The sequence below is a fragment of the Ischnura elegans genome, chromosome 4 (genome assembly GCF_921293095.1).
Source record: "Ischnura elegans chromosome 4, ioIscEleg1.1, whole genome shotgun sequence".
Taxonomy (NCBI): Eukaryota; Metazoa; Arthropoda; class Insecta; order Odonata; family Coenagrionidae; genus Ischnura; species Ischnura elegans.
The window spans coordinates 44180748-44207124 of record NC_060249.1 but is presented as its reverse complement, the minus strand read 5'-3'; the positions used below and the strand labels follow the sequence as shown (position 1 = coordinate 44207124).

General features: G+C 37.8%; 2 protein-coding genes across 2 annotated transcripts in view; both read left to right on the top strand.

The window, feature by feature from the left end:
* LOC124157384 (tubulin beta chain-like) overlaps positions 1 to 16181 on the top strand; it is a 44695-nt gene extending 28514 nt beyond the window's left edge. Inside the window, exons 2-9 of the mRNA XM_046532059.1 lie at positions 5561 to 5669; positions 6149 to 6274; positions 8544 to 8773; positions 9377 to 9544; positions 10053 to 10238; positions 11268 to 11407; positions 14497 to 14758; positions 15699 to 16181. Coding sequence (XP_046388015.1) covers positions 5561 to 5669; positions 6149 to 6274; positions 8544 to 8773; positions 9377 to 9544; positions 10053 to 10238; positions 11268 to 11407; positions 14497 to 14758; positions 15699 to 15773 — 1296 coding nt within the window. The 3' untranslated portion in view covers positions 15774 to 16181. The remainder of the gene's footprint in view (positions 1 to 5560; positions 5670 to 6148; positions 6275 to 8543; positions 8774 to 9376; positions 9545 to 10052; positions 10239 to 11267; positions 11408 to 14496; positions 14759 to 15698) is intronic.
* A 3213-nt stretch (positions 16182 to 19394) lies between these two features.
* The window catches only part of LOC124157383 (chitinase-3-like protein 1), a 36300-nt gene continuing 29317 nt past the window's right edge, over positions 19395 to 26377 (top strand). Inside the window, exons 1-3 of the mRNA XM_046532058.1 lie at positions 19395 to 19727; positions 19873 to 20042; positions 25061 to 25362. Of these exons, the coding sequence (XP_046388014.1) occupies positions 19669 to 19727; positions 19873 to 20042; positions 25061 to 25362 (531 nt within the window). The 5' untranslated portion in view covers positions 19395 to 19668. The remainder of the gene's footprint in view (positions 19728 to 19872; positions 20043 to 25060; positions 25363 to 26377) is intronic.

The following is a 26377-nucleotide window of genomic DNA, read 5'->3' as shown; positions in this document are numbered from 1 at the left end:
CCTCGTAGAACAATTTACGAATGGAGGCTTTAAACTGCAACCGCATATGAAGTAACGTAATTCTTTTGTTCAGGAAATAGTATTTTACTCGTGTCGGTGGAATAAATTATATCATGAACTAATTTTTTTTAAGGAAATGTCGTTGGAAGCAAATGGGTAGTTTCCTTCATCAAAGAAAACGAAATGCATTGATTGCGACTCGTTACCCACCATTAGTGTATTGATAATATACAAATTATTTTGTTTTAGAAATCCCAGTTTAGACGAATGGCAATGGTCAATTTTAACCGCAGTTGAAAAAGGCCAGATTGGCGCCCATGCGATGCCACTCCACGTGACGTCAAAGGGACCTAGATTCTATACGAGTAGATAGGAGTTTTACATCGTCTGAGATTACCAATGCGTGCATGAGGCACAGAGCTCAGGGAAACATGTCTTAATAATCACCTATTAAAACTGCCTATGGTCGGAAAGTTTCCTTCGTTTGATAAGGTATTAATAATCCTTATATAAGCCAAGCGCTACCTGCTAGCAACCTGCATCCCAGCGGCGCACATATTCTCGCCCCAAGGTCAACTCACAGGACGGCAGCGGGAACCAGCATTACGTCACATGGACTTTTCCCAGCATTCATACTTAGCCGTCGCGTTTTCGCGCTCTTGAAAATTTTCACTTTTAATTTAATCGCAAAAAATAGATAACGTCATTTTAAAATCTAAAAGCGTGAAATGCGTGCTCTAGGAGTAATAATCTTTCGATTTAGGCAATTAAAAATAATAGGAAACCACCCTATTCTTTGCGTTACTATAATTAATCGTTCGATTTTGGTTTAGAATTGATTCAAAGAGTTGAAAAAACTTCATCTTAATTCAGCGATTTGTCTTCGAATCACTCTTGTAGCATGGTAGATATTAATTGGATGAGTTATGTCGCATAAGTGCGGATTAGTTATTTTTAGATAACACTGGTGAATAATAATTTTACAAATAATCCTGCTTTTATTATTGGTAGTGTATGGATTGTTTCCTCAGATTTTCTCTTTTTCCATTTCAGTTTTTAAATTGTACCTCATGTAAGCCATGAAACACGTAAGATAAATTTGTTTTATCACACACACATCTACACAATGTGCTCAAATGCATGAAATGGATTTGCTTTCACACAATAAATGGTTGTATTCGCTTTCTTTATCTCGCTCAAAAATGTCTGTATTCCGGATTGTGTGGTTCCAATTCCCGAAGGCCCTATGGCCATGATTGTAGTCGGCAGTGATTCGTCCAACGGTGCGTCGCGGCGGTTCATTACGAATAGCGTTTTCTCTCACGGTGTGCCTCGAATTCAACGGAGCGTGGAGAGGGGCCTGTGATGCATAAAATAATAATTTACCAGTGGTGCCAACCGTAGAAAACTAACTGCCATTCTCATAAACTTCCGACCAAACGTGACCGAGAGTTCTGAATTGTCTGAATGGACAGTTCCTCAAAGTTAAGGTCATATTTTGGGTTTTCCGCGAAGATATCGTGCTTATTGTGAGAGCTGGGTTCATCTAGTATAATCGAGTTTCTCGTGTCTTAATTTGTTGCATCAAGATGGAAAAAAATTACAGATATCTGAATGGTATGTACAATAGGCGCTAAAAATGTAATTGTATTTGATAAACAGTTCGAGGATGTATATTTACAAGAAAATTGCCCTGAGTTAAGTATTTTTTTGTGGGTAAAGTCGGCCCAATTTCATACTCCATTTCTGTTGACTAATGTGGACTTCAGCGTGTTAAATTATGTTCCTAACTTAAGCACCTCATAACTCGCCCGTATTTATTATTGTAGTGTCTTACGTTCAACAGGTTGAAGTTTGGTGAGCACCCCAGTGTAACAGAATTGACTTGGGAAACCCTCTTCCAAAGAGAGTTGCCTGCCTCGACGGCCCGTTCATGGAAATGTTTTTGCGGAATTTTTAGACCTTTGACGTTTTTCCCAATATACTCTCCGGACTGGGAAAATGAGAATAATCCTTCCGATTTTGGTAAATAACGTTATAGCTGAAATCAACCCCATTTCCCAGGACGGCTAGGGAATTAATAATTTTATGTATTGTGAACGTCTTGAGATATTTACGCTGTAAATATACCATCGTTCCAGAGTTCGTTATTGTAATTTTCTATCATCGAATAAGACTGCGATTCGAGAGAAACCCCAAGTTACGGAAGCGTAAAATACGCGACTCGCATTTTTTCACGCGTATCCGAATACAGGCAAATTTTAGGGGTTATTGCGGCATAGTGCATTGGTATTCATGAACTTCCGAGAGATGTAAAACTCTTCCATTTCTTAAAATGTTGTCGGAGGGAAGGAGGAGGTTCTTCCATGCATTTGTCGCGTTCTTAGGTGGCCTAGGGTGAACTGTCTGTAAACCGTTCGGGTAGGTGCTCCTGTGCGACGGTAGTGTCCCCATTCTATCTTACACTTCGAATAGTCAGGAATACGAGCTTCCCTCGTTCCTACTTGAAACATCGCCAGCTCAAATCTTGGCTGCCGGAGGGTGGCAAGTCTGCCTCATGCGTGTTGCATCGGAGTGAAGAGTCGATGGCCGAGGTTGTTTTTTACTCCACCGCCGCGGAGAAGTTAGACAATGGCGTCGCTTAGCGCCGGAATTTCATTCATTCGGAAACTTCCGTTGTAGGATAATCTATTCTTTTGTGATAGCTATTGTCGTTTGACCGAGTAAGGATTCTCATTCACATCCTTTACAATAGTGATAAGTTTTTTTTCATTTAATCCGCGTGTTCGACAGTGGCGGATACAGAAAAAACCCAAGGAGTGAGGAGGGGGGTGCAAAAGATAACTTCAGCTACCTTTACTTTTATCGTGATTAAAAAAAAATTAACTCTCATGCATATCTTAAGCAAGATATATTTAAACTGATAATACACGTACATAAGAAAATGCAATCTTATAATATAAAAAAGTTACAACTGTGGTTCTGCAGTGTTCAGCAATGCGAGTGGCTCCACAAGAGGGGGCAGCACACGCCCCCGTATGCATCCACCACTGGCGTTCGAGGAGGTACAAGAGCTTGGCCACTTTAAATGTTAAGCAAAGCCTGAGGCCGTGTAGATCGCCAAGCTAAAGGGGGCGCCTAAGTGCTCAGTCCAATATGTATATATGTAGTTGGTTTTTTAAGCTCTAAAAATGTCGCATTCAAAATATAAGAGCAAGCACATTGTAAGTTCACCATAATATTTAAGTCTCAACCCTTATTCCTCAAGTGTTTGTATTTATTTCAAAATGTATCCACCATCCCTCTAGATTTCAGCTTATTTACAAGGGAGGGGGGCAGTGTTGTTCGCTTACACAAGAAAAATCTCTATAACCGGCCCTGTGTAATAGTTATTAAATCTCCCTTACACAGTTCTTGGAGGACATCTATGGTTGGTCAATTATTGTATTTTGGGATAAGGAAACCGCATCATTAATTTTTGCAGCCTCTCTAAAGGTATTTAAATAAATACCAGTTTGCATTGAAAGTCCATGTTTGCAGTAACTTACTTTTCTATTTTCCCTGGAATGCAAGGGCAGGGGGGGAGAGGGGAATATTATGTATGAGGGTGCCCACCTCTTTTTAAAACTTTCGGTGCTGAAAACCTGGATAATGAGTGCTGGATTTCCAGCATTCTCTTTCATCATCACATTCTTTAGCATTCAGGGAAACATTGAGATGTTCTTTTGCGAGGTTTCAGATGTCTAGCTGTAAAATTTGTGGTTGAATTTCATAGTTTTTTTTTTATACATTTGGTTAATAGAAATAATGAAAGTGGCTCAGAAACCATTGATTGTCTTAAAACATGTAGTTACCCCTTTTTATAATCATTTATAATTCATTGAAACAATACTCTTTCTTTTGGGAATCAAAAAATCTGGCATCAGTAGGTTCCTGACTTCTAATCCCACTGTTGGTGAGATTTGGTGTTTTGATCCACACACCCCTATTACCCTCACCATTATGTTATGTTTGAATGGCCATGGATTATATTCTGGGGAATCAAAAAGGAGTAATACTGTAGAATTTGAAATGATCCTAAAGTGTGCGCTATCCATACTTAACCACAGGCATGGTACATCAGGACACATAAATGGTAGGGTGGTCAGATACTTCCCCTTGGACACCTCATACTTAGCTGATTTCTCTTTGGGGGTGTCCAGTACTTCATCTGGGATTTGGGCATCCGAGCCCTCCGGACCTCCCCCCTTGCTCCTCCACTGTTCCAAGTGAGCCAAGTGCTCTACCTACTTGGGTACCACACCCCCCCTGACTTGTTAGAATAAGGGTTTACTTTTAAAAAAATCTTTGCAGGATGAGTTCAATCCCAGGTCTGTGAGGATAGGTCTGAGAGGCAAAATCCCGTTAAAAAAATTTGAGGCAGTGATTTTTTTGGTGTGGTCATTTTGGTAAGGTTTCATTGTGGAGGTTTAGTATCACATGGGGTTCCATATCAGATGATTCAGGGCCGGCCTTAGGGTGGGGCGACCTATATGTTTATTGGGGCCCCGTGTTCGTGAAAAAAAAATTAAAATACATATACGATAGTTTTGAAAACGCAATTTCAACTATTACTGTATTGTTAAGTCTGTGCTAGACAAAAATTAATATTATGAAAAAGGAATAATAATGTAGTAATTTTTATTGTGCAATGTTTTTATGTGAATGACGGCGTAATTACGAAGTCTGAATTTGGGAGGGGAACACATACTTAGCCAGAGAGTGGTAGGGATTCAAAATGCTCGAGTTTGTAGATGGAGTATAGAGTTTAATATTTTAAGTGAAGGGCCCCGCACTGAAGGTTCGCCCCTAGCCCCGCACCTGCTAGGGCCGGCCCTGAGATGATTCATTTAGGGTTGGTTGTTTTGGAGTCTGAAATCTACCCCTAATTTTGGTAATAAAGGAAATTTGAAACCTGTACTTGCCATAAGTGGTAGTCGTCCATCAAAACTTTAGCCACTAGCGATATCTTACATTCACTATGATGCACTCGTCTGTGTGCTTCAGATATGTTACCTGTGGCAGGTGGCTTAGCCTAACATTCATCTAGGTCATGCCTTTGTCATTATTTAGTCTTAGAATTTTTATGATTTCTCAGTTATGTTGTTATTATGATTGAGTATTGTTATTATTCAGGTAAGATTTATTTTACATAAGCATTATTCACTACCTACTTTCTCTCAAGTTCTTCAATTCTAAAGGAAATTACAAATAATGTTTGTTCTCAATATGTGCTTATATTATTAAATAAAGGATTTATTGGCCTGAAAATTGTCAGTCTTCTTTCCATTTGGTCTTGGTATAGGTTTTAGTAATTCCTATTAATGTAATTAATACAATGTGTTGTGGGCATAATCATGAATTTTGGATCATATATGTAACCATTTTTAAACAAAAATCAATGAGGAAGAACCACTGTCATGCAAAATGGTAGTTGTTGAATCTTAATTATAAGTTGGACAAGAGAAATGCCAATTTTTGAGTTATATTTTTCATATTCCATCTTTGCTTTCATTCACAGTTCTGGGAGATAATATCAGATGAACACGGCATTGATCCCTGTGGCCAATACCATGGAGAAAATGATTTGCAGTTGGAAAGGATAGATGTATACTACAATGAAGCACAAGGTGAGGAACTCCTTTGTTATGTTATATAATATTTTGGTTGATTACAGTTCCCTTGCATAGATACTGGCTCACGACTGTTTGCTTTCATTCCTATTTTAACATTCCTTTTGTCAATGAGGTTCATTCCAATTTGATATTGAAATTCCAAGTGCATTTCTGGAGAATGAATACTAAAGATAGGGTTTCAATAACAAAAAATTGTCCCATGTCCATTCATTTGTGATTAAAATATAACCATGAAAATAGCTGCCTTTTCATATTTGTGATGTTGTTTGATCCCCTTATAGTCTTTTCATTTGCTAGAGAGGGCGGAAGAATTCTGCACTGGGTTGTCAAAAACTAGAAAATTAATTTTTCACTCTTTCTCTTTTGCTAATGTTATAACCTTTTCGAAAATGGCCCTGAAAAAAAAGGCCTTTTATTTGGTTTATAATTGACGATTTTGGTAATTAACTTGAATACTTTGTTTCCATATTTAGGTGGCAAATATGTTCCACGAGCAGTATTAGTAGACTTGGAGCCAGGCACAATGGATGCTGTCAGATCTGGACCATATGGACAGTTATTCCGTCCTGATAACTATGTTTTTGGTCAAAGTGGTGCAGGTAAAGTATATTATTCTTTACCTTTTTACTTCACCATGTAGCATGAAAATCGTAGTTCTTATTATCTAAGTGAGATTGTTGTCAAATGAATTCAAGCAATTATGAATCATTTTTTTGTTGCTTTTAACGTAAATATTTTTCATAATTTTATCTTCCATTGGCTTTTGCGTTTAACCCTGCTAGCACAGATTGATCTTTTATCGATTAATTGATGGCAAAATCATGTCATTCATGAACTAAATATTGATGTGTTTCCGACAAGTTGACATCAAGGTTTGTATAGGTGAGGGTAAAACTCACTACAGACTAAGCCAGAGGCATGTGAATATGAATCACACATTCAGGGCAGGGGATCTCTTCCATTCCCTGGGCCACCTCACAATTAGAGTATTCTTTTTGAGGTATCTGAAGGCTTCACCTGAGATTTGAACGTGGGACTCTTGGGTTAGCAGTCAAGTTCTTTACTCACTGGGCTACCAACCTGTAACACCTAATTTTGAGTGGTTTGTTTTGGTTGTTGGTGTGACGAAATAAAAGCAATAATAAGCAGCAGAGGTGGAGTGAGGTAATTGTTGGGATTGTTGACGGCGCGCGAGAGGAGATGAGAGGAGGACTCGGATTGTGATAGTTATGGCGGACGGGTGTTCCCTCGCTCCCGAGTATGTATTATTTAAAGTGAAATAAAATGTTTGAAAGTAACGTGAAAACGAAGTGAAATTTATTGAAACGTTACAAACCTAACCCACCATAAAAATATTGCTCTGTTATTGCTGCTATATATTTAGGTCAATACCCAGCTAGCACAGATTTTGCCTTATCTCTATATACAAGGATATTATTCATATATGCCGTGACAAAACCTATCTGGATGCAGGGATAAAATATGAAGAATCCACACCGTATTTGGGGATAAATCGGAGATGAATGTCCGCTTAGCTGGAGATACACCTATCCTTACGCCGTAATTGCCGGTTGGTGGCGGCCGTTTCGCGTACAATTGCTGCGCCACCACACGAGATTCATGAGAATTTCGTGAAAAAAATGTAAATACATAAATTGGCTTTCGATGAGGAAAGATTCAATGCGTTATATTTCATCATCGCATTTTATTATATTGCAGTATCCCATATAGCATCAAATATGCCAGAGACATCTGACGAGGCTTATATGACCACTCGGAGAGGTCTCTATGCATATAAGATCATGTCTCATGAGATGCCTCTGAGATATTTGAAGCTTTATGGGATACTGCAATATAATAACATAAATGATGAAATATAATGCAGTGAATCTCCCACCATCGAAAGTAAACACTGCATTAGTCTTCATAATAAGGTTTTTTACACTATGTTACACATTCACACAAGTTTAGGTACATACCAAAAAATCCGATAGAAGAAGGTCGAAAATAAAAAAAATTGCTCTAAAAACGATATATTTAATGAATAATTCATCTTCAAATGATATATATTGCAACAGAACACGAAGCAATCTTCATACCTTCATCGGTAAACCACAAATCTTACTGTTGAAATCCATTCTAATCTTATCACATTATAGCAGAGACTGGTGAAGTACCTTGTGCATGGTTTTTAAAAGCACAAATTCGTAATCCATTACCGTTAGGTACCATAGAAATTGACATTTGCAATCACTAATACCTCTCATTCGTTAACAATCACTGCATTGTCTATGATTCCTTCGTTAACATCCATGACAATCCGGATTGTTTTGCTTTATTCGCCAAAAATCTTAATACACCTGTGCGTACCAGCGTAGCCACATCGAACCTAGGGACACATGAACGATGCTTAGGTCGGATTATCACTTAAACTATTACCACGTAGACGTATTGTTTTTACTCACAAACACCACTATACACAACAACAAATGTAAAAACGTAGCCACTAATGGCGTTAACGGTAATGGAGGACGTCAGCACCACTATGCGGCCAATTTAGGCAATATGGTACTTTGACAACCCCTCCCCAAATGCTTGAAATCGCAGGAAAAAAGAGATAATAAACGTGGAAGATAAGCTTATCCCCACAATATCTGATTTCTCCAAGGATAAGTTCAAATCTGTGCTAGTTAGGCATTGTGACAGTTTATTACACTGTAGTGTGTACTATTTCAAATAAAAACCATTAAATAAATTAAATTTGTGTAATGAAAGAAATGAGTCCATTGCAGAATCTTACTGGTTGCATAGTTGATAATAAAAAATTTAAATTTTGTACTAATTGGAAAAAATTATTTTTTCTCTCAGGAAACAACTGGGCCAAAGGCCACTACACTGAAGGAGCAGAACTTGTCGACAGTGTGTTGGAAGTTGTGAGGAAAGAGGCTGAAGCATGTGGTTGCTTACAAGGTTTTCAACTTACTCACTCCCTTGGAGGTGGGACAGGATCAGGAATGGGCACATTATTAATATCCAAAATAAGAGAGGAATATCCAGACCGAATAATGAACACATTTTCGGTGGTTCCATCCCCTAAGGTATATTCCATGCCTCTAAGTCTAATTTAGGATTATAATTTTTTAGAGATTGGTGAGGCACCAATAATTAGTGAGAATTGTTCAAGTATGTGATTAACTCACAGCAGCTTCAGCATGTTCATCAGATCAATTCATATGATTGAGCCTACAATTGTGATAATGTAATCACAATAGGTACAGGAAATATAATGCTCATAGACATTTAATGGCATAATTAACGTCATAAACCTGTATTTATAGTCTTATGGAATCACCAGTCAAATTGGTGACCCCAGTGACTTATGAGTGGAGTATTTTTTAATTGCTCCATGGAGAAATTCCTCTTAATATGGAGGTAGGAATTGCTTGGCATCACTACATCCATATTTTATCCTACTCCTGTGAGTCTTGATGCCTCTCACTATATGCTTTACATACTGTACTAGTGTTTTATTTTTTGTGTAGAAAACTAAAAAAACTTTGTTATGAATAATGGTGACGTCATTTACTTTAAAATGACTAAATGCATAAACTTTTAAGTTCCAATGCATGTTTAAGTTTTTACTTGTTTTGTTTACAATTTATCATTGCTCTAATTTTTAATATTATCGCATTTCATTGCAGGTGTCTGACACTGTCGTAGAGCCTTACAATGCCACCCTCTCTGTACACCAGCTAGTGGAAAATACAGATGAAACTTTCTGCATTGACAATGAGGCTTTGTACGAGATTTGCTTTAGGACATTAAGGCTAACGTCTCCATCTTATGGTGACCTTAATCACTTAGTTTCAGTGAGTAATTTTAAGTATTTTTATCTCTAATAATAGTTGTTCCATTTCTATAATTATTTGAAACATGACCATGGGAATACTTAGTCCTGCAGTGATTATGGTTAGAATAACCTTGATCACAAGCCTGCAAGTGAGTTCAAGTTTGGGAGGACGGGCCTAATGAGGGTTCTGTTTCCATGAGCTTCAAGCTCTGTTTGAATATTTCGCTCTCTGTCATAATTATTATGTCATAAACATGGAGATTACCAAGTCTGTCCCATTTCATTCATATGGATAATGTGTCTTTACGACCAGTGCAGACTAATCAGCACACAAAGTCTACTTACGTACCAATAAAAATTCTAGAAAAATTTGTTTTAAACCTTCTGTATTGGTGTATATCAATGGATTCTTTTTTTGTGTGCATACTATTTACATGTTATGGAGTCATTCATTCAGTTAAGCCATGGTCAAATTTTTTAGCTTCTTTTTTTCAAATAGTTATGTGCTTTTTTATTTCATTATTTAGATCACAATGTCTGGAGTCACAACTTGTTTAAGATTTCCTGGTCAATTAAATGCTGATTTAAGGAAGCTAGCAGTTAACATGGTGCCATTCCCCCGTCTTCATTTCTTTATGCCTGGTTTTGCACCTTTAACAGCCAGAGGTAGCCAGCAGTACAGAGCCCTCACAGTTCCTGAGTTAACACAGCAAGTAAGTTATGTTATAAAAAATTGGGTGAGAAGTTTATTCATTTTGAAACATGATTACAGCTAACAAATGAAAGTATACTTAAAATTGCTGACCTATGAGGGAGTACTTATTGATGAAGTAATTTTAATTGACAAGCATGTTAGAGAATCCATTTGAAGATAAGGTTAGTAAATTCTCGTTGATTTCCTTGCTATTTGTTGGGCTGGAAAGACCTATTGCATGATGAATAAGGAATTGGATAATGCCTTCTTTTTTGACCATTTTGAATATATATTTAAAACCCCTCTTGCTGTGAGACTTGATCAATTTTAATGACTTAAAAATTTTTATGCCAGTTTTAAATATTTGGTATTTTGACTGGACTTAAGTACGGACGTAAGGACTTTGACTGAGGCCATGAATATATTGTCTATAGCATAGCATTCCCTTGGCTTTCGTGATTATTTGTGAAGTATCTATGGATTTTTCCATTGATGACTGTGTATAGATTCCATATAATTTTACATTTCTATTGTAACACTGATCAATTAGACTTCAATGTGCCCTGGAGCTTTATGGACAAGTAAAGAAAGGCTTGTGATAGTGTGATATTTTTTTAAAATCTAGTGGTGGAAAATGTGTTGTGGGTACCATTAGAGGCTTCTCATTTCTTCATACTTCGTGCATTAATTAATGGCCCAATGCTCTTGTGAATTAGGGAAAATTTGTACCCGTTGCTGTTTGATTTTATTCTCTGATATTTAGCATCCTAAACAGTCAGTGGTATTGGTAGAGGATTCTAAATTGTGTGTGCAAGGCCTAGCTCTCTACCAATTTGCGAGGAGAGTTTGTTCATTCTGCAGCAATGCAACCCACATATCACATCCATTCTCCTAACACCTTTAGCGTGGAAGTCCTAGAACATATCATATCATATCATAGAAGAAGAACATATCCTTTAAATTTCTAAGTCTAATCATTTTTCATGTGTTCGGTTCATCATTAGTTATTAAAATGAGAAATTTAAAACTTCTAAAATACTTGTTTCAGATGTTTGATTCCAAGAATATGATGGCAGCATGTGATCCAAGGCATGGACGTTACCTGACCTGTGCAGCCATATTCCGTGGTATCATGTCAATGAAGGAAGTTGACCAGCAGATGCTGAATGTTCAAAACAAAAGTTCAAGGTTAGTTATCATGCATGCTCAATAATACCAGTCAATTATGTGAAAATTGTGGTTTGTCCCATGTGGTGACTACACCGGATACATCTGCTGAGAAGATTACACGTATCTATCCTCTATCGTTTCATTTTTTGATATTGTTACATTTCATGTCTTCTCCCAAAAAAGCAAATAAATGAATTGAACTTAATCCATTATGCAAGTGAATTTTATGGGTGACTAAATGAAATGCTTTGTTTTTTGATGAGTGGGAATTGACTGCAAATAGCAGTAGAGGCAACCCACATACCTACCTAGAATCCTCTATTTTGCAAATTTCTGCCTGCATACCTGCCTGCCTCTGTTGGGGTAGTTCGTGCTGCTGTGAGACAAAATGTAATTGTGGAAAGTTATTTATGTATATTATGCACCCTAGGTGCCAGTCTATGGATGTACCGTATAAGCGTGTGCAAGAGGCGCACCCCTATTTTGAGTGTCGAAGCTATAAAGAAAAAACATTTTGCGGCATTTTTTTATCCTATCGTGCGGTGTTGCAGACGTTTGCCTGACATTCCGACGTGACGGCGCGATGCTCACTAGAAAAGCAAACAGGAGCATTTTAAAAATACGTCACTAAGGTAGAAACTCCCCTGCCTGCCGCTTGTTTTTGACCCAGGGTTTCAGATGACTCACTCAGGCTGAAAACCAAGGCCACTCAGTTCCCCTTGGACTTGCAACCAGGGGTGGGGGGAAGATAAGAAGTTTGTGTAAGAGGCGCACCCCCATTTCTGGTTGCAATTTCTGAGAAAAAAAAGTGCGCCTCTTACACGCGCTTATACGGTAAAATAGAAAATTGGTATGACTTCTTTCCCCTTGTGGCAATTGCCCACAATACATTTGCTTAGGAGGCCGCTAGCCCTAGGGCACCTCTCCTTTGACACTCCCTTTTTTGATACAGTAGCATATCATAATCTCTGTAACCAAATCATTTCAAAGAAACACCTCTGTAATTCTAGCCCAAAAGCTGAACAATTCTCAATAAATCAGATGGATTTTGGGGACAAAAGTCTTCGGAGACCAAACCGTAACACCTCAAACAATTTTGGTAAAAAAAAACTTATTTTAAACTTCAGGACTCTGCAAACAAAATTTATAGTATGTTTATTGAAATTTATGGTTCCTTGATGCATACCAATAGACAATGAGTAACAGTGTAGGCAAACTTGGATACCACCCAAGCACTGTCTTGGTTTCCCCCAAAGCAAATTTCTGGCTAAGTTTTTGGCAACCACCATGCATCCACTTCACTTATGGATCCAATGACTGAGCAGGACAAATTAGAAATGAAAGGAAATTAAAATTCTAAGTCATTTAATTGACATGTCATCGAACTGAGTGATTATAAAATACGGATGTTCCCACTCAACCATGAAAACCTTAAAACCGTGAATAAGCCGTGAATTTCGTACACCGTGAAAAAACCTGTAAATAGCCGTGAATTTCACCATGAAACCTTAAAAATATTTCAATCTTGGTAATAATACTACAATTGACTGATCAAATTCGATATGTTAATCATGTTTCAAGGTCAGGCACGCGCAGACTGTCTACGCATTTATCTACACACGAATGTCCGAAGTGTAGTAATTGGTCCGTACTCTATGATGATACATTGGCTGATTTTTTTCCATTTGAATGGCGGAAGTCTGAAATTGAAACGCTTAGACAAAATAAGTGATAGCTTGGGATGGACTTGCATTCGAAAAAAGATGAATGAAATAACTTGCATTTCTAATAGACCCAGAATAAACCATTTATGGAAACCATCTGATTTGTAACTCGAAGTTCGGTTCCCACACAAATTGAGGGCACATGCCATATGCTTCGAAATATGAGGTTGCCATTGGAATTTTACTTAAGGAAACATTTCTACGGCAAATAGGCTTTCAATTTATGGCAATAGCTCTCAATAGACTGACCTCACCTGGTTTGAGTTTGTTAATGATAAAGTGAAAGTGAAAATAACGTGTTTAAGCAGGTATTTATTTTGCCTTTATATATTTCAAACCAAGTGCATTATAATTATATGAAAATGATTTTTTGATTTATTAAATTCTATAAACAATTTTAATAAAATATTTTCCTTGATCTCAGAAAGATTGGGTAAGGGAAATTTGGTTACTGTCCGGTAATAACGTGCGCAAAAACAATCACTCGGCGAGGAATTAAAAAAAGGACTTCTGGTATCCAGACGGAAGAAGGTTCTAAGGGCATTCGCATATTAAAGGAGCCCATGGTATTTAGCGTCCGGGCAAGAGCGCGGTTGGGTTGGTCCTTAAGTCAGCCCTGAATTTTGCAAACGATAGGTGACGTCATAACAGATATCACTTGTCATTGCTGCATTTACATTCACGGCGTCTGTCGCATACGTTAATTTTTAGTTAATATACGGCCGGTGATTGTCTTATTGTTGGCCTATGAAGGGACCGTGAATTTGACGACATTGAGACCGTGAAAACCTGAAAAAAACAGTGAATTTCATTATTTAGGTAGAGTGGGAGCCCTGAAATAATTCCAATAAAAAAATTACCGGGTGAAGTGGGTCATTATTTGTTAAACCTGGGGGAGTGATATATTGATAATCCATTGGCCTGTCAATCAAATGACAGATAATCTAGGCTCTATGCTTGTACGTTAAAGTATTTATTGTGGATTATGAATTATTTATTGTACAAAAAATACAGCAAAAAGCCTATTCAACTGGGGAAATTGAATCAGTCAAACTAATTTACTTGCTATGGAAGTTGCTCTCTCAAAAATCCTTCTTCCTGGTGTTTGACGTGGCAAAGAATAAAAGTAAAACCTCACTTCTTTTGGTGCATTGTGGTGTTAAATTTAATGTGTAAACTTGAGAAAAGAGTTGACTCTAAACTCATTAGAACTAAGTTGTTTCGAAGTTTTAGTTTTACTCAAAACTCATCTAAATTATTGATGTTGATTTCATGATTTTATTGTATTGATATTGATGTTCATAATTGTTTTTTATCTGCAAATTTGTTCACATTGTAAAATGATTAGAAAAAAAATTTAAAATCTACCTCTCTTTATTACAGCTATTTTGTGGAATGGATTCCTAATAATGTGAAGGTAGCAGTCTGTGACATTCCTCCCAGAGGTCTTAAAATGTCTGCTACCTTTATTGGTAACACTACTGCAATCCAAGAAATCTTCAAGCGAATATCTGAGCAGTTCACTGCCATGTTCCGACGTAAGGCTTTCCTTCATTGGTACACAGGAGAAGGAATGGATGAGATGGAGTTCACTGAAGCGGAATCAAATATGAATGACCTTGTCTCAGAATACCAGCAGTATCAGGTAAGAAATTGCTAATGAATTCCAGGGCATGAAAAAACATGGACGTACATATTCCACAAAGTAGAGCACTTTTTGTGTGGGCTGTGACATAATGAAAATTACATGGCTGTTTGTTCAGGATGCATTCACACAGGTTGTAAAATATGCCAACAATTTCGCTAGCTGTCCTGCTGGCATCCTCAGGCAAGCGGATCCCTTAACTTATTCACAGGATCATTTCGAGAACTTATTCCTTTAACTACATAACTCCTATCTAAGTTTTGGTCCTAGCACTAGTGAAAAGAATTGTATCCAAGTGTGATGCATATAATGTTGCATTTTTGGGTATCCTAATTGCTCCCTTCCATGTAAATCGTGAAACTTTGTAATAAGCTTTGCCCTGTAGACATTTTGTAGAACCATTAAACACATGGTGAACTATTGAAGGTCCCTGGAAGTATGAGATAGCTATAGATAGGGTTGAAGGGGAAAAATTAAGGTGAGTTTGTCTTTTTTGACTTGCTTAGGGATGAAAGGGTTGAGTGAAGACTAGTAAGAAAACTGAAATTATTTGGTTTATATTCATCCCCATGTCGATCACTTCATCCTTCAATATGACTGCTACAGCTATTTGAAATAATTTGCCTTCATTCCAGAGTATCTCCGATTCAAAGTGTATATTCTGTTTCCATGTAGCACATCTATAAAATCTAGTTCAAGGAAGTTATTCTAATAAGGGAATGGTAAAGAAATTGACATATGTTGTTAGCCTGCTAATGTAGTATGTTCATTAAGGGCTGGTGGCATCGGGTCATTCTACAATAAGATAGTTTCAAGGCTTTGTTACACTGATCTGAAGTAAACTTAGGAGGGCATAAATGTATGTTGCCACTATCCTTTCAATGTAATCCTTTGACTAAAAGAGTATCAAACTAAATCACTGCAATTCTTAATGTTAAAGGAGGCAACTGCAGACGAGGAAGTTGAATTTGAAGAGGAGTACGCAGAGGAGGAGAGGCAAGAGATAGTAGAATGAAGAAGTAACTGGAAGTTCATCCCATGACGTCTGCTTGTCATCAAATACGTAATAGTGATCATTTTTGTGAAATATATTTTTATACTGAAATTTTCAAGTATTACGTGAAATTAAATGGGGAGGAGCTTTGGAACACCATTGACAGAAGCACTAGCTTCAGCATTACTTTTCTTCACTTTGTTCATCACATTTCTTATTGACTTGAAAATGCATTGTTTCATACTGTACTTATTCCAGTTTTGAAATTTTTCTTCTCTTCAGTTGCAATTGAAGGGAAATTGTATTATATATATGCAGTGCTCTTTCCTGCCACTTAAGTGGTTCATCTTCTTCGTGACTTAAAGAAAGTCAAACTGTACTTTTTAGTTTTACAAAAATATTTTTAATTAAAAGTTGTCTCAAAAAATACCTAATTTGTCATTGTCTATTATTTTTATTGTAGACCCTTCTTGCAACATAGTTAACTCCATAAAAACTATTTGGAGGTTTGCATTAATGAACTTATGTTTCTATGAAGAAGCATCATGTTTTTTTTAAATTTTCTTAAGATAATAAGCTTTTTTCCTAGATGTTCAATTTTATGATATTGATTTTTTTTAAATTACAAATATATAATATTTAAAGATTTGTGGATGAGATTGATGATCAAATACATAATGCTCAAGTTAATTTCATGAAATGCTTGCCAATGCATGACAGGAATTAAGTGTGAATCGGCATTTTTTCCAAATGGATTTTAATGGGCAAAAAATGGTTTTATTTAAATTTGTACCACTGCTAAGTTCTGTCAACTTTGACAGGAGGTATTTATGTACATATACATCCTTGAAAATATTCCACTGGCTGAGCATTAGTCCAAACCCCAATGGGTGCTTTCCGTTCATGCGACTCACGCGTCGACTTGTGTCGGCTCGCGGCATTTGTTTATAACTCTCCTATTCCTGTGCGTTACCGTTTGTTGACTTGTGTCACAACAGTCGGCGACACACACCGAATGGAACACGAAAACCGTGACGCAAGTCGACTTGTGTCGACGTGTGTCAATGAATGGAAAGCACCCAATGAAGATGAGTGTACTCCTCAGACAAAGGGCAAAGCAAGCAGGATATGGGTACCTTTCATTCCATGGCTAGATAAATGTAATGGCATTAGGGGGATCATTATTATCTATGGTGCCATGCTGGTATGCAATACCTGGCATCTCAGGTCTGATACATGAGGAATAGTGGCTTTCAGATGCTTATCAGTTGGTTCTAAACATTTTTAAGCTGGTGAAATAAAAACTTTCTTTGGAGAGTCCCCCTCTCGATAACAATCTGAAATACTTTATAAGAAATTATGGGGGAGGGGATGTAGCAGCTACTCCCATAATCCACCACTATTTCATTTAACCATTTTTGCCACTTTATTCAACCTCTTAGCGGACTGTCCTCTTCCTCAAACTGGACAAAAAACATAGGTTCATGGATGTGCCTGAATGAGACTAGACATGGGCATGGAGGAAGAAGACTGATAGCAATCCAAGAGTAGGTAACTATACAAAGGTTCACACTTGCCAGCATAAAGTAAATATACTTTTTTCTGTGTCAATGAAGGAATAATCAGTTCAAGTACCAAGGGCAGATTCATCCAAGGCCGATTCCTATCATTTGGGTCTTCTTTCCTTCAATCATTCTCATACTGCTTGGCACTTAAAATTCCTCCATCCCTGACCCAGAATCAAAAGGACCTGCGTGTATACTCAAAATAAATCCTACGCCTGCCATTCACCCACTAATTAATGCTGACCTTGGCGGCAAATAGGTAATGTCCTCGCTTCAGATGACAGGTTGCAGGTTTTAATCCTCCCTGGGTGAGATTACATCACCCAGAGATACAACTATTTGTCACACTTGCTATGTTTAAAGGCCGTTTTACACGGGACACGAAATTGCGCAGGTTAGAGCTGCATTAATTTCTAAAATGGCGAGGAAATGCGGGAATGCATGAACGAAATTAGAACGGGCTATTTTGCCATCTCCACGTCCCCGCGTGTGTTCCAGCAATTCACCACTTTACACGACACAATTCTGCGCCTTCGAACACACGTCAGATTGTGCAAGTACGTGAAAAGTACAAGAAAATACTGTGAAGTTGTCCAAAACCAGGTGGGGAAATTTTTGAAAAACAGGATACTAAGTAATGGGTTTTCAACTAATTCAAACACTTTTCATAATCGAAAAAACATCAATAGTTCAAAGAAATATTTTTTAATTCATTATTTTTCAATATTTTGTTTTCTTTTATGAAGGAAAATGATTGTTTTTATATTTCGGGGGGCGGAGGATCCGAACCCCCCAGTACCCCACCCCTGGCTAAGCCACTGAATATGTATATTATTGCTTTCCTTAAGGGAACTTTAAAGATTAGTTGTGTAGCCCGTCTATCTTTGCTTTCAAAGACTGCTTACGTTCTTGTACAGAACTCAATACTCTTTAGCAGGTGAAAGTAGCTGAGGAGACACTTTCAGGACATGTTTTCCTCAGTTATAAATGCTAAGTCCCAAGGAAGGGTAGACGAAGGATTTTTCTATCCTTCCCTTACTCTTAATAGTGGGTAGAGGAAGGGTACACGGATGGTAAGGGAAGGAGTTCCAAGGAAGGGTAGACGAAGGATTTTTCTATCCTTCCCTTACTCTTAATGGTGGCTAGAGGAAGGGTACATGAATGGTAAGGGAAGGAGTTCCAAGGAAGGGTAGACGAAGGATTTTTCTATCCTTCCCTTACCCTTAATGGTGGGTAGAGGAAGGGTACACGGATGGTAAGGGAAGGAGTTCCTAGGAAGGGTTGACGAAGGATTTTTCTATCCTTCCCTTACCCTTAATGGTGGGTAGGGCGTGGGTTGTGCAAGGGTAACCCACCATGAAGGCTACTACCCTTCCTTTACCCACCATGGTGGAGTTTATTTTTATCAGGGGCTGTAAGGCGATTAATTGGGAGTCAATCTTGTATATGAGTTGAATTCCTCACCCAGCACACATTGCATTCTACTTCTACATTTTATCCCTGATATAAAATTCATGTATGAATAAGGCGGTGTGGTGCAACTGCGACACTCCCCATTATTTTGCCTTTTACCCCCCAAACGAGTAACGTACGTAGTCTTTGCCTTTCTGACCATGGCCCAAACGTCCTGCTCAGTGTTTCTCTTCAGTTAGCATATTAGCGTCATGTATTGGTGCACAGGGCTAAATACCACAATTACGCATTGTGGTAATACCCAGTACTCTTGGTCACGGACTACACGTTGTGTAAGCTTACATAATCGCGCTTTCTTTCGTACCTGTAATTATGATTTCTCCTAGTTATTCAGCCAACCGAACTATCCTTTTTAACCATGTGGTTGATCTAGTTATTGCAAGGAGAAACTTCACTTTCAACGTCTTCTGTAAGTATTTCTTATTTCCATAGAGTTAATATTATATTTGCTTATCTACACCTTCACCCCTTCACACTTCACCTCTTGATTTCTTGCGCGATTGCGCATAACGTGCGTCACGTCTTTGTTCTAGTCGCGAGGCCAACATCGTGGATTATCACAAATATTTGAATGCGAAAGGGGTTTTTCTTCCAGCATAAGTCCTTCAAGCATGAAATAACTTTTTTAAATTTTAAATGCGGATTTTTTTAGTTCTTAGACACCAGCAATTTTTATATAACTGCTGCAAAGGTATGAGGTAATAATTCGGTAGTTTGGCTCACCTTGAAGGGTACGAACGGTTCAAACTGCGCACAATCCTCTGTGTTCCAATGATTAAAACATGAAAAAAGAGACGAGACTATAGGTATTGAGCAGATTGATACTGCAGAATACACGGCTTCATGAGGTTAAAGTGGATGTTAAAGACTAGGATATAATGACAGGTATACGACCATTGCCTCAAGCGAAGTATCAACTGTTGTTGGAAAGTCAGAAGTGAGTTAGACGAAAAATCATTATAGTTCTTAACTTTTGTTTGATACAAAAATCATCGGGTATCGAAGACAAATGATTTTAATAGTATACTGTGTGCTGTTGAGGACAAGGTTATGTAATCAATGTAACAACGGTTTTCTTGCAGATCTAATTTGCACATAAAGATCGTGGTGGTGACTGCAGTCTTGATATCAGCTGTTATAGGAGTGGCTGTATTAGGCTATTATTTATACAAGGATGAATATTACCAGGTATTAGATCCTTCGGCTATTCCTAACTTTGAAGATTATGACAACATACCTGAAAACCTCACAGGTAAGAAACCTGACAACGAAACCTTGCAGGTGATCGGGAGGTAAGGGTTTTGTGGTGGAAATTAGGCTCTGCGTTTCATGATTCTATTTTTTGAAAGAGAGGCAACCTCTGCACCATTTTCATGCGACATCTGTTCACAATATTTTTAAAATAACACGACTGAGTGGGCGGACTGCCATGGCTAATTTTTGGTGTGTCTTCTGTTATTTATTCATATCGGGCAGAATTTCGGCGTCGAATCAAATATTTATCATTAGCTTTGATTAGCAGTGTAAGTCATATTTGTGAGTACTACTATATATATTGCAGTCATGTCATTTTTATCAATTTTAGGTCCTACAGATAATAGGAATACTGTCAGGGAATGTATAGCATTTCATGACCAGATATTTGGCTTTAACATGGCCAAATTTAACTTTATCACCGAGTATCAGTGTTAAATATTCCTTAAAATTTATTCATGGAAAAGGGTTAGAGATAGTTGTTGTTACTATTATTAATTATTGCCATGAAAAAATTTACTTATATTTGAGTTAACCGAGGACCTTTGGCTTGGATATGCGAAGCAATGAGGGTAGTGTTGTGGACTGCCCTTTGACCTAAGAATCGTAGGATATATGGTTATATTCCTGCCCCCAATTAATACTTAGTGTTTCCAACTTGAATTTCATTGCCTTCGATTTGGCAGATTTTAAATATTTGCAGGTGTATTATTTCAGTACTTAAATGGCCAGAAGTATTGTATCTGAGTTGCATAGCTCTTGTGATATTTAGTTGACAACCTTGGATCACTAAGTAGTCAGTGATTAGGAGTCTGGCAAGTACCATGTAAGGAGGAGACGGGTCCTTATTCCATGATACAACCTTCAAGATCATTACAGTTCATATCTTTAGAATATCAGAGAATAGTTGAGTTAATGATTGATAGGTAGAAATGTAGGTCATGAGTGTAGAAATAGGTCAGAAATGTAGGTGGAAGCATTTGGAAAGTTAATTCCTTTGGTATCGATATACATTTAAGTGTTTCTCATCTGGAGGTGCAGTCCCAGAATGGAAAAAAATTCACTACCTTCATACGTAGAAAGGCATAAAGGTGTACTTCAAAAAGCATGCCTCTGATGAAGTGACTACTCTGTTCCCTCTTCATCTTCCATGCATTCCTCTAGGGTAATAAACGATCCTTCTCAGGATAATGAGTGGCTGAGGATGCACCAGCTTCGAGCAAGACGGCTAAATGATATGATGCGGTATCATCCTTTCGTGTTTAACCCTCCATCGGGCACAGCTCGCTTGAGAGGCCAGCAAAACACTTTTTTGAATGTCACTCCTACCCCTGCCATCTTAGCGGGGCGCCCATAACGATAGTTTCCTCAATCTTGGCGACGGTCAGCACGCCTCAGTTCAGTCGGTCATCAACCTTCACCCGGCTGGCCCAGACCCCTCCTGGCTCGAGAGGCCAAGTGCGCCCGATTGGGTCATAATTTCGAATGTGAGTTTTTCAAAGATAATTTTATTGAAATCATTCAGTTTACTAAGAATAAGTCTTCTTTGTTATAGAAATATGCATTGCCTTAATATACAAGTACTTTTCCGGTCCTGGCCTCTCAGGCCAACTGTGTCCGGTTATGTTATGTTAATAAGTAATTTCCTCTTTCCTGACTTTGATTCCAGATTTGCTGTTGATATGGATAAGGTATTGTTCGATCTCTCCAACCCGAATGATATTTCAGAAATAAGACGCATCCTTCTTTATGATGATGCTAACGAAGATCCGGCTTTGGTTGAGGATTTGGGCGAAGAAAATGATCTTGATTCCCAGGACGAGGTAGAGCAACATGATTATGACTCGGCAAGTGAACAGGAAGAAGGAACAAATGAGGATGAAGAAGAGGAAGAGGACATTCGTACAGGTTATTTTATTGGAAGAGATAAACAGACAAAGTGGACCAGGAAGCCATCTCCGGCTGCTGCTCGTCGGATACAGCATCACAACATTATTACGCCCCTTCCAGGCGTAAGAGGAGAAGCTAAAAATGCAAAAACCATATTGCTATGTTGGGAATGTTTATTTAATACAGAAATGTTGGAATTGATAGTCGAAAACACTAATAAGTACATAGACTCAGTGGAAGCCAAATTTGCCAGAGAAAGGGATGCAAAAGGAACAGACGTCATTGAAATCAAGGCATTCATTGGTTTGCTGTACCTGGCTGGCACTTACAGAGGTAATCGGCAGAGTCTGGAGGAGCTGTGGGGAACAGAAGGAGATGGGGTTGAAAAATTTGGACTGGTAATGAGCATAAAATGGTTCAAGTTCCTCATACGCAGTATCGGTTTTGACGATCGGACGAGCCGAGGACAACGGAAAGTACATGATCGACTTTGCCCAATCCGTGAGTTGTTTGATCGTTTTGTTCATAACTGGAGGTGTGCATTCAGACAATATATACTCTCAAAGCCCTCCAAGTATGATATTTAGTTATTTGCCCTTGTGGATGCTAAAATGATATACACATATAATATTGAAATTTACGCAGGAATGCAGCCAGAAGGGCCATTTTCGGTCTGCAAAAAGCCAAGTGAGGTAGTGAAAGGACTTGCTGAGCCTCTTTTTGAGACAGGGCGTAACATAACCGCTGATAATTGGTTTACGGACATAGATCTTATTAATGATTTGAAGAAAAAGAAATTGTCATACATTGTGACAATTAGGAAAAATAAAAGACAGTTATCAGCCAGTTTCATCAATACCAGAGGAAGGGCTCAGTACAGCAGTTTGTTTGGATTTAACAATAACATCACTTTGGTTTCATATGTACCAAAAAGAGGAAAAAACGTGATTCTCGTGTCTTCACTCTGTGAAACTGATGCCATTGATGAAACTACTGGAGAGCTGCAGAAGCCAGAAGTAATTACCTTTTATAATATGAGTAAAGGTGGAGTTGACACTGCTGATCAAATGTGCTCTACATTCAGTGTGAGCCAAAACATAAGATGCTGGCCAATGGCCATTTTTTTGCCTGTTTCAACATTGCCGGAATAAAGTCCCAAGTAATTTCTATTGCAAATGTCCTTGGAACCACTAAAAAGAAGAATCTTTCTAAAAAAATTTGTCTCATCAACTTGTTATTGGACAACTAGCCAGGCGAAGTCTGAATACAAGTGGGAGGCTGACTCAGCTACAGGGCCGCTTGAAAAGGTTTTTACCCCCAAGTGAACATGAATAGTCTCCTTCCCCACCTGCCAAAAGACACAAGTGTGGGACGTGCATGGCTGAAACAGGATTTAGGAGAATGACAAATTACGAATGTCAACATTGTCATGAGCCAATATGTCTAAGCCACATAAAACTGCTTTGTCATACCTGTTATTCAGTTGCTTTTTGAAAGACTGAGTGCCAGACTGCAACCATGACTACAGTGTAAAGCTTCCACATCCAGATAAGCTGTATGTTACTTTGTTTCAAGTTTTTTCACTTCTTTTATACTTCGTTTGTTCAATTTTCATTTTTCTATTTCAAGTTGTGTCAAATAAGCGATTTTGGATTTTTCAGTTTAACGCGTTGCGTACCGGGGTTGATTCTGGGTGGAGGTGTTCAGATTGGAAATATGTGCCTATTAGGGCGTAATGCCTTTGGTTTAAACATGGTTAAAAAGCAAATGTTTAGAATATAACTTTACCCAATCAAACGTTATGCTGCATCAATTCATTATGAATAACGAACAACAACTGAAAACGTCCTAATGAATATGTATTGTAGGCTTTAAAATTGTTTAGGTTGACGCGCCTAAATGACGAGAATCTTCGTCATTCGTCTGGAACGTTCGGGAAAAAAATGAGAATTCTCGCCATCCGTACGCAACGTGTTAACCTTCATTTTAGTAATTAAACTCGTTCTTTTTTTGTAACCCCCATATGTATCTGCCCCTGAATTCTTGCATCCTCAATCATGAAAACGTCCTCTGTCTCTTCTATCCATACTTTCCTTCTCCTCAGCTCATTAAGTTCTATGGTGTTCTCTGCAATTGCTGTATAAGGCATAAGAGGAACTACATTATTCAAAACATTGTGGTCAGCCATCTTAAAATGAGTGAATCATATGCCCCCTTTAACCTCTCCGCTATTAAATTCATTGTGAATGTTTAAATTTTTTTGCCAGAATGGAGGTGTTTAGCAACTTTCATTTTTCACTTTGTTGAAGTACAAGAATTTTGCATTGCAAATTTGTAAGTCTAGGATATTTAAGAAAGAATTCTCAGCTTTTATATCTTGTTAATTGGCATTTTTGCTAATGTTTACAGTCATTTTTCATGTTTTATTAATATCCAATTTGGAGATGGAGAGCACTTTTACGTCTATCACATACATTTGCTCTTATGAAATGGTGGTTGTGGTTTTTAGTCGTTTCATTTATTTTGAATGGATATTGCACATTTCAAATTTTAATCAGCACCAATCTCCAGCACTTTCGAAGCTACTCCATGATTTACAAAACCCACCTTTATGATGTAACCAAATTTTTACAAACACCCAACCCAAACAACCTCCAACCCATCTCAGCCACCAGGGCCACATCGAAAGCGAAGTTAAGTTGGATAGTGTTTCCATTGTATAGGTTCACACCAGAAGTTAAGTTAGTGAAACTAACATGCTATGTAACAAGATAGTGTTAAGTTTACATTTTTATCAGGTATGAAGAAATTCTGCTTTTAATGCTGATAAGTTCATTTATATTTGGCTGAATGCACTCTGTGGTCAGGACTTGGAAGTTACGGACTGGTTGTTTCTTTTATGAAATGTCTTGCGTTTCTTTAAATGAAATGTCTTGCGTTACATCTAACACCTCTATACTAAGATTTTTTTTGTTAGCCATATAATTTTATGATATTTGTTGAGTTTTTTTAATTTTTTTAAAATGGATTGATGTTTGGAATGGATTGTAGTGATAGCTTAATATTTAATGCCAACAAATGCATTATTTGATTTGCTGGGATAATGAATTTTAATAAACTTTTCAGGAGTATCACATGCAACTCGGCACAGAGCCCTGGCATATGCATTTTCAATCTGGGAGGAAAGCACAGGGTCTGGACTCCTGGTTCCTGATCAAATAGTGGACTGGGCAGAAGTTCAGCCAGCTGTTGTCGTAAAAGATGAGTTGAAACTGGTTTGCTATTACACGGTTCCTAGGAAAACTGATGGAACTCGAGATGGCCTGCAGCCGGAAGACATAGATCCCTTCGTATGCACTCATGTGATTGTTGCATTTGCTCGGATTATCAACGGCAATTTGTCACCTCAAGTTGCGTCTGACACTGATGTAAGTAAATAAAACTACTTCTATGCTCTATTTCCTCTGGTCGTGCCTATATTATGCCTGCCTGCCTGTATTATGCCTCATGCAATGCTTGTATTATGTTAACCCTTTCGCTACTAATGCCGGAAATACATGGCAGTACGTTTCTTGACCAGGGAGATGAATGCCAGAAATATATATCAGAGATTTTCTTACATAATAATAATAATATATGTATTTATTTCACGGGCTCATGCCCTTTTACAAATTACAATAGAAATAAATGAATTGCACAATTATCAGTATAGAAAAAATATACATACAATAAAATTAACATACAAGGAATATTAGACATACCTATAAAGAAATTTGATAGAAATATTAATCATTATTTGTGACAGTGATGGAAAAAATGAATGAGAGTAAAACTAGATAAATACATTTTAAAATTTAAAAAAATAGTTAAAAGTGGACCAACAATAAATTACACCCATGCCTCGTATGGCGCAAGGGATGCGTTCCTTGGGGTCTTTGCGCTATACGAATTTGCATTATACGAGAGCATTTTAACATTGGGAGGATAGGGATGCGTTCCTGGTAGCATAGGTGTTGGGTATCTAATTTCCTCTAAACCATATATATTCCCATAAATAGCCTTAGAATACCTTATTTTTATAAATTTGATAGTTTAAAATATCTTTAAAGATAGTAGGCACGCATTCAAAGACTTTTATTCACGTTAAAAAAAATTTGTACGTGCTTTTGAAATTCCCTCCTGTCGTGCGGGTGGGATAGCATCTGCTATATCAGGGGTTCGTAATGCATTGCCGGCAGTTGACGATTTTTCAAACCAGTCTAAAAACAACTATTGTGTCACCCAGGCCCTTTTGTCGCTCATCCAAATAACAGGCTAGTGCTAATTTGAATACCATTTCATTTCTCGCGAAGTTTGTGAATGATAAATCATAACTGGCTTCAATTTGAAGGCCCCCGAGGTATTAGCAGCTACGTGAAACAGTCTTTAAATGGCTTGAAACCT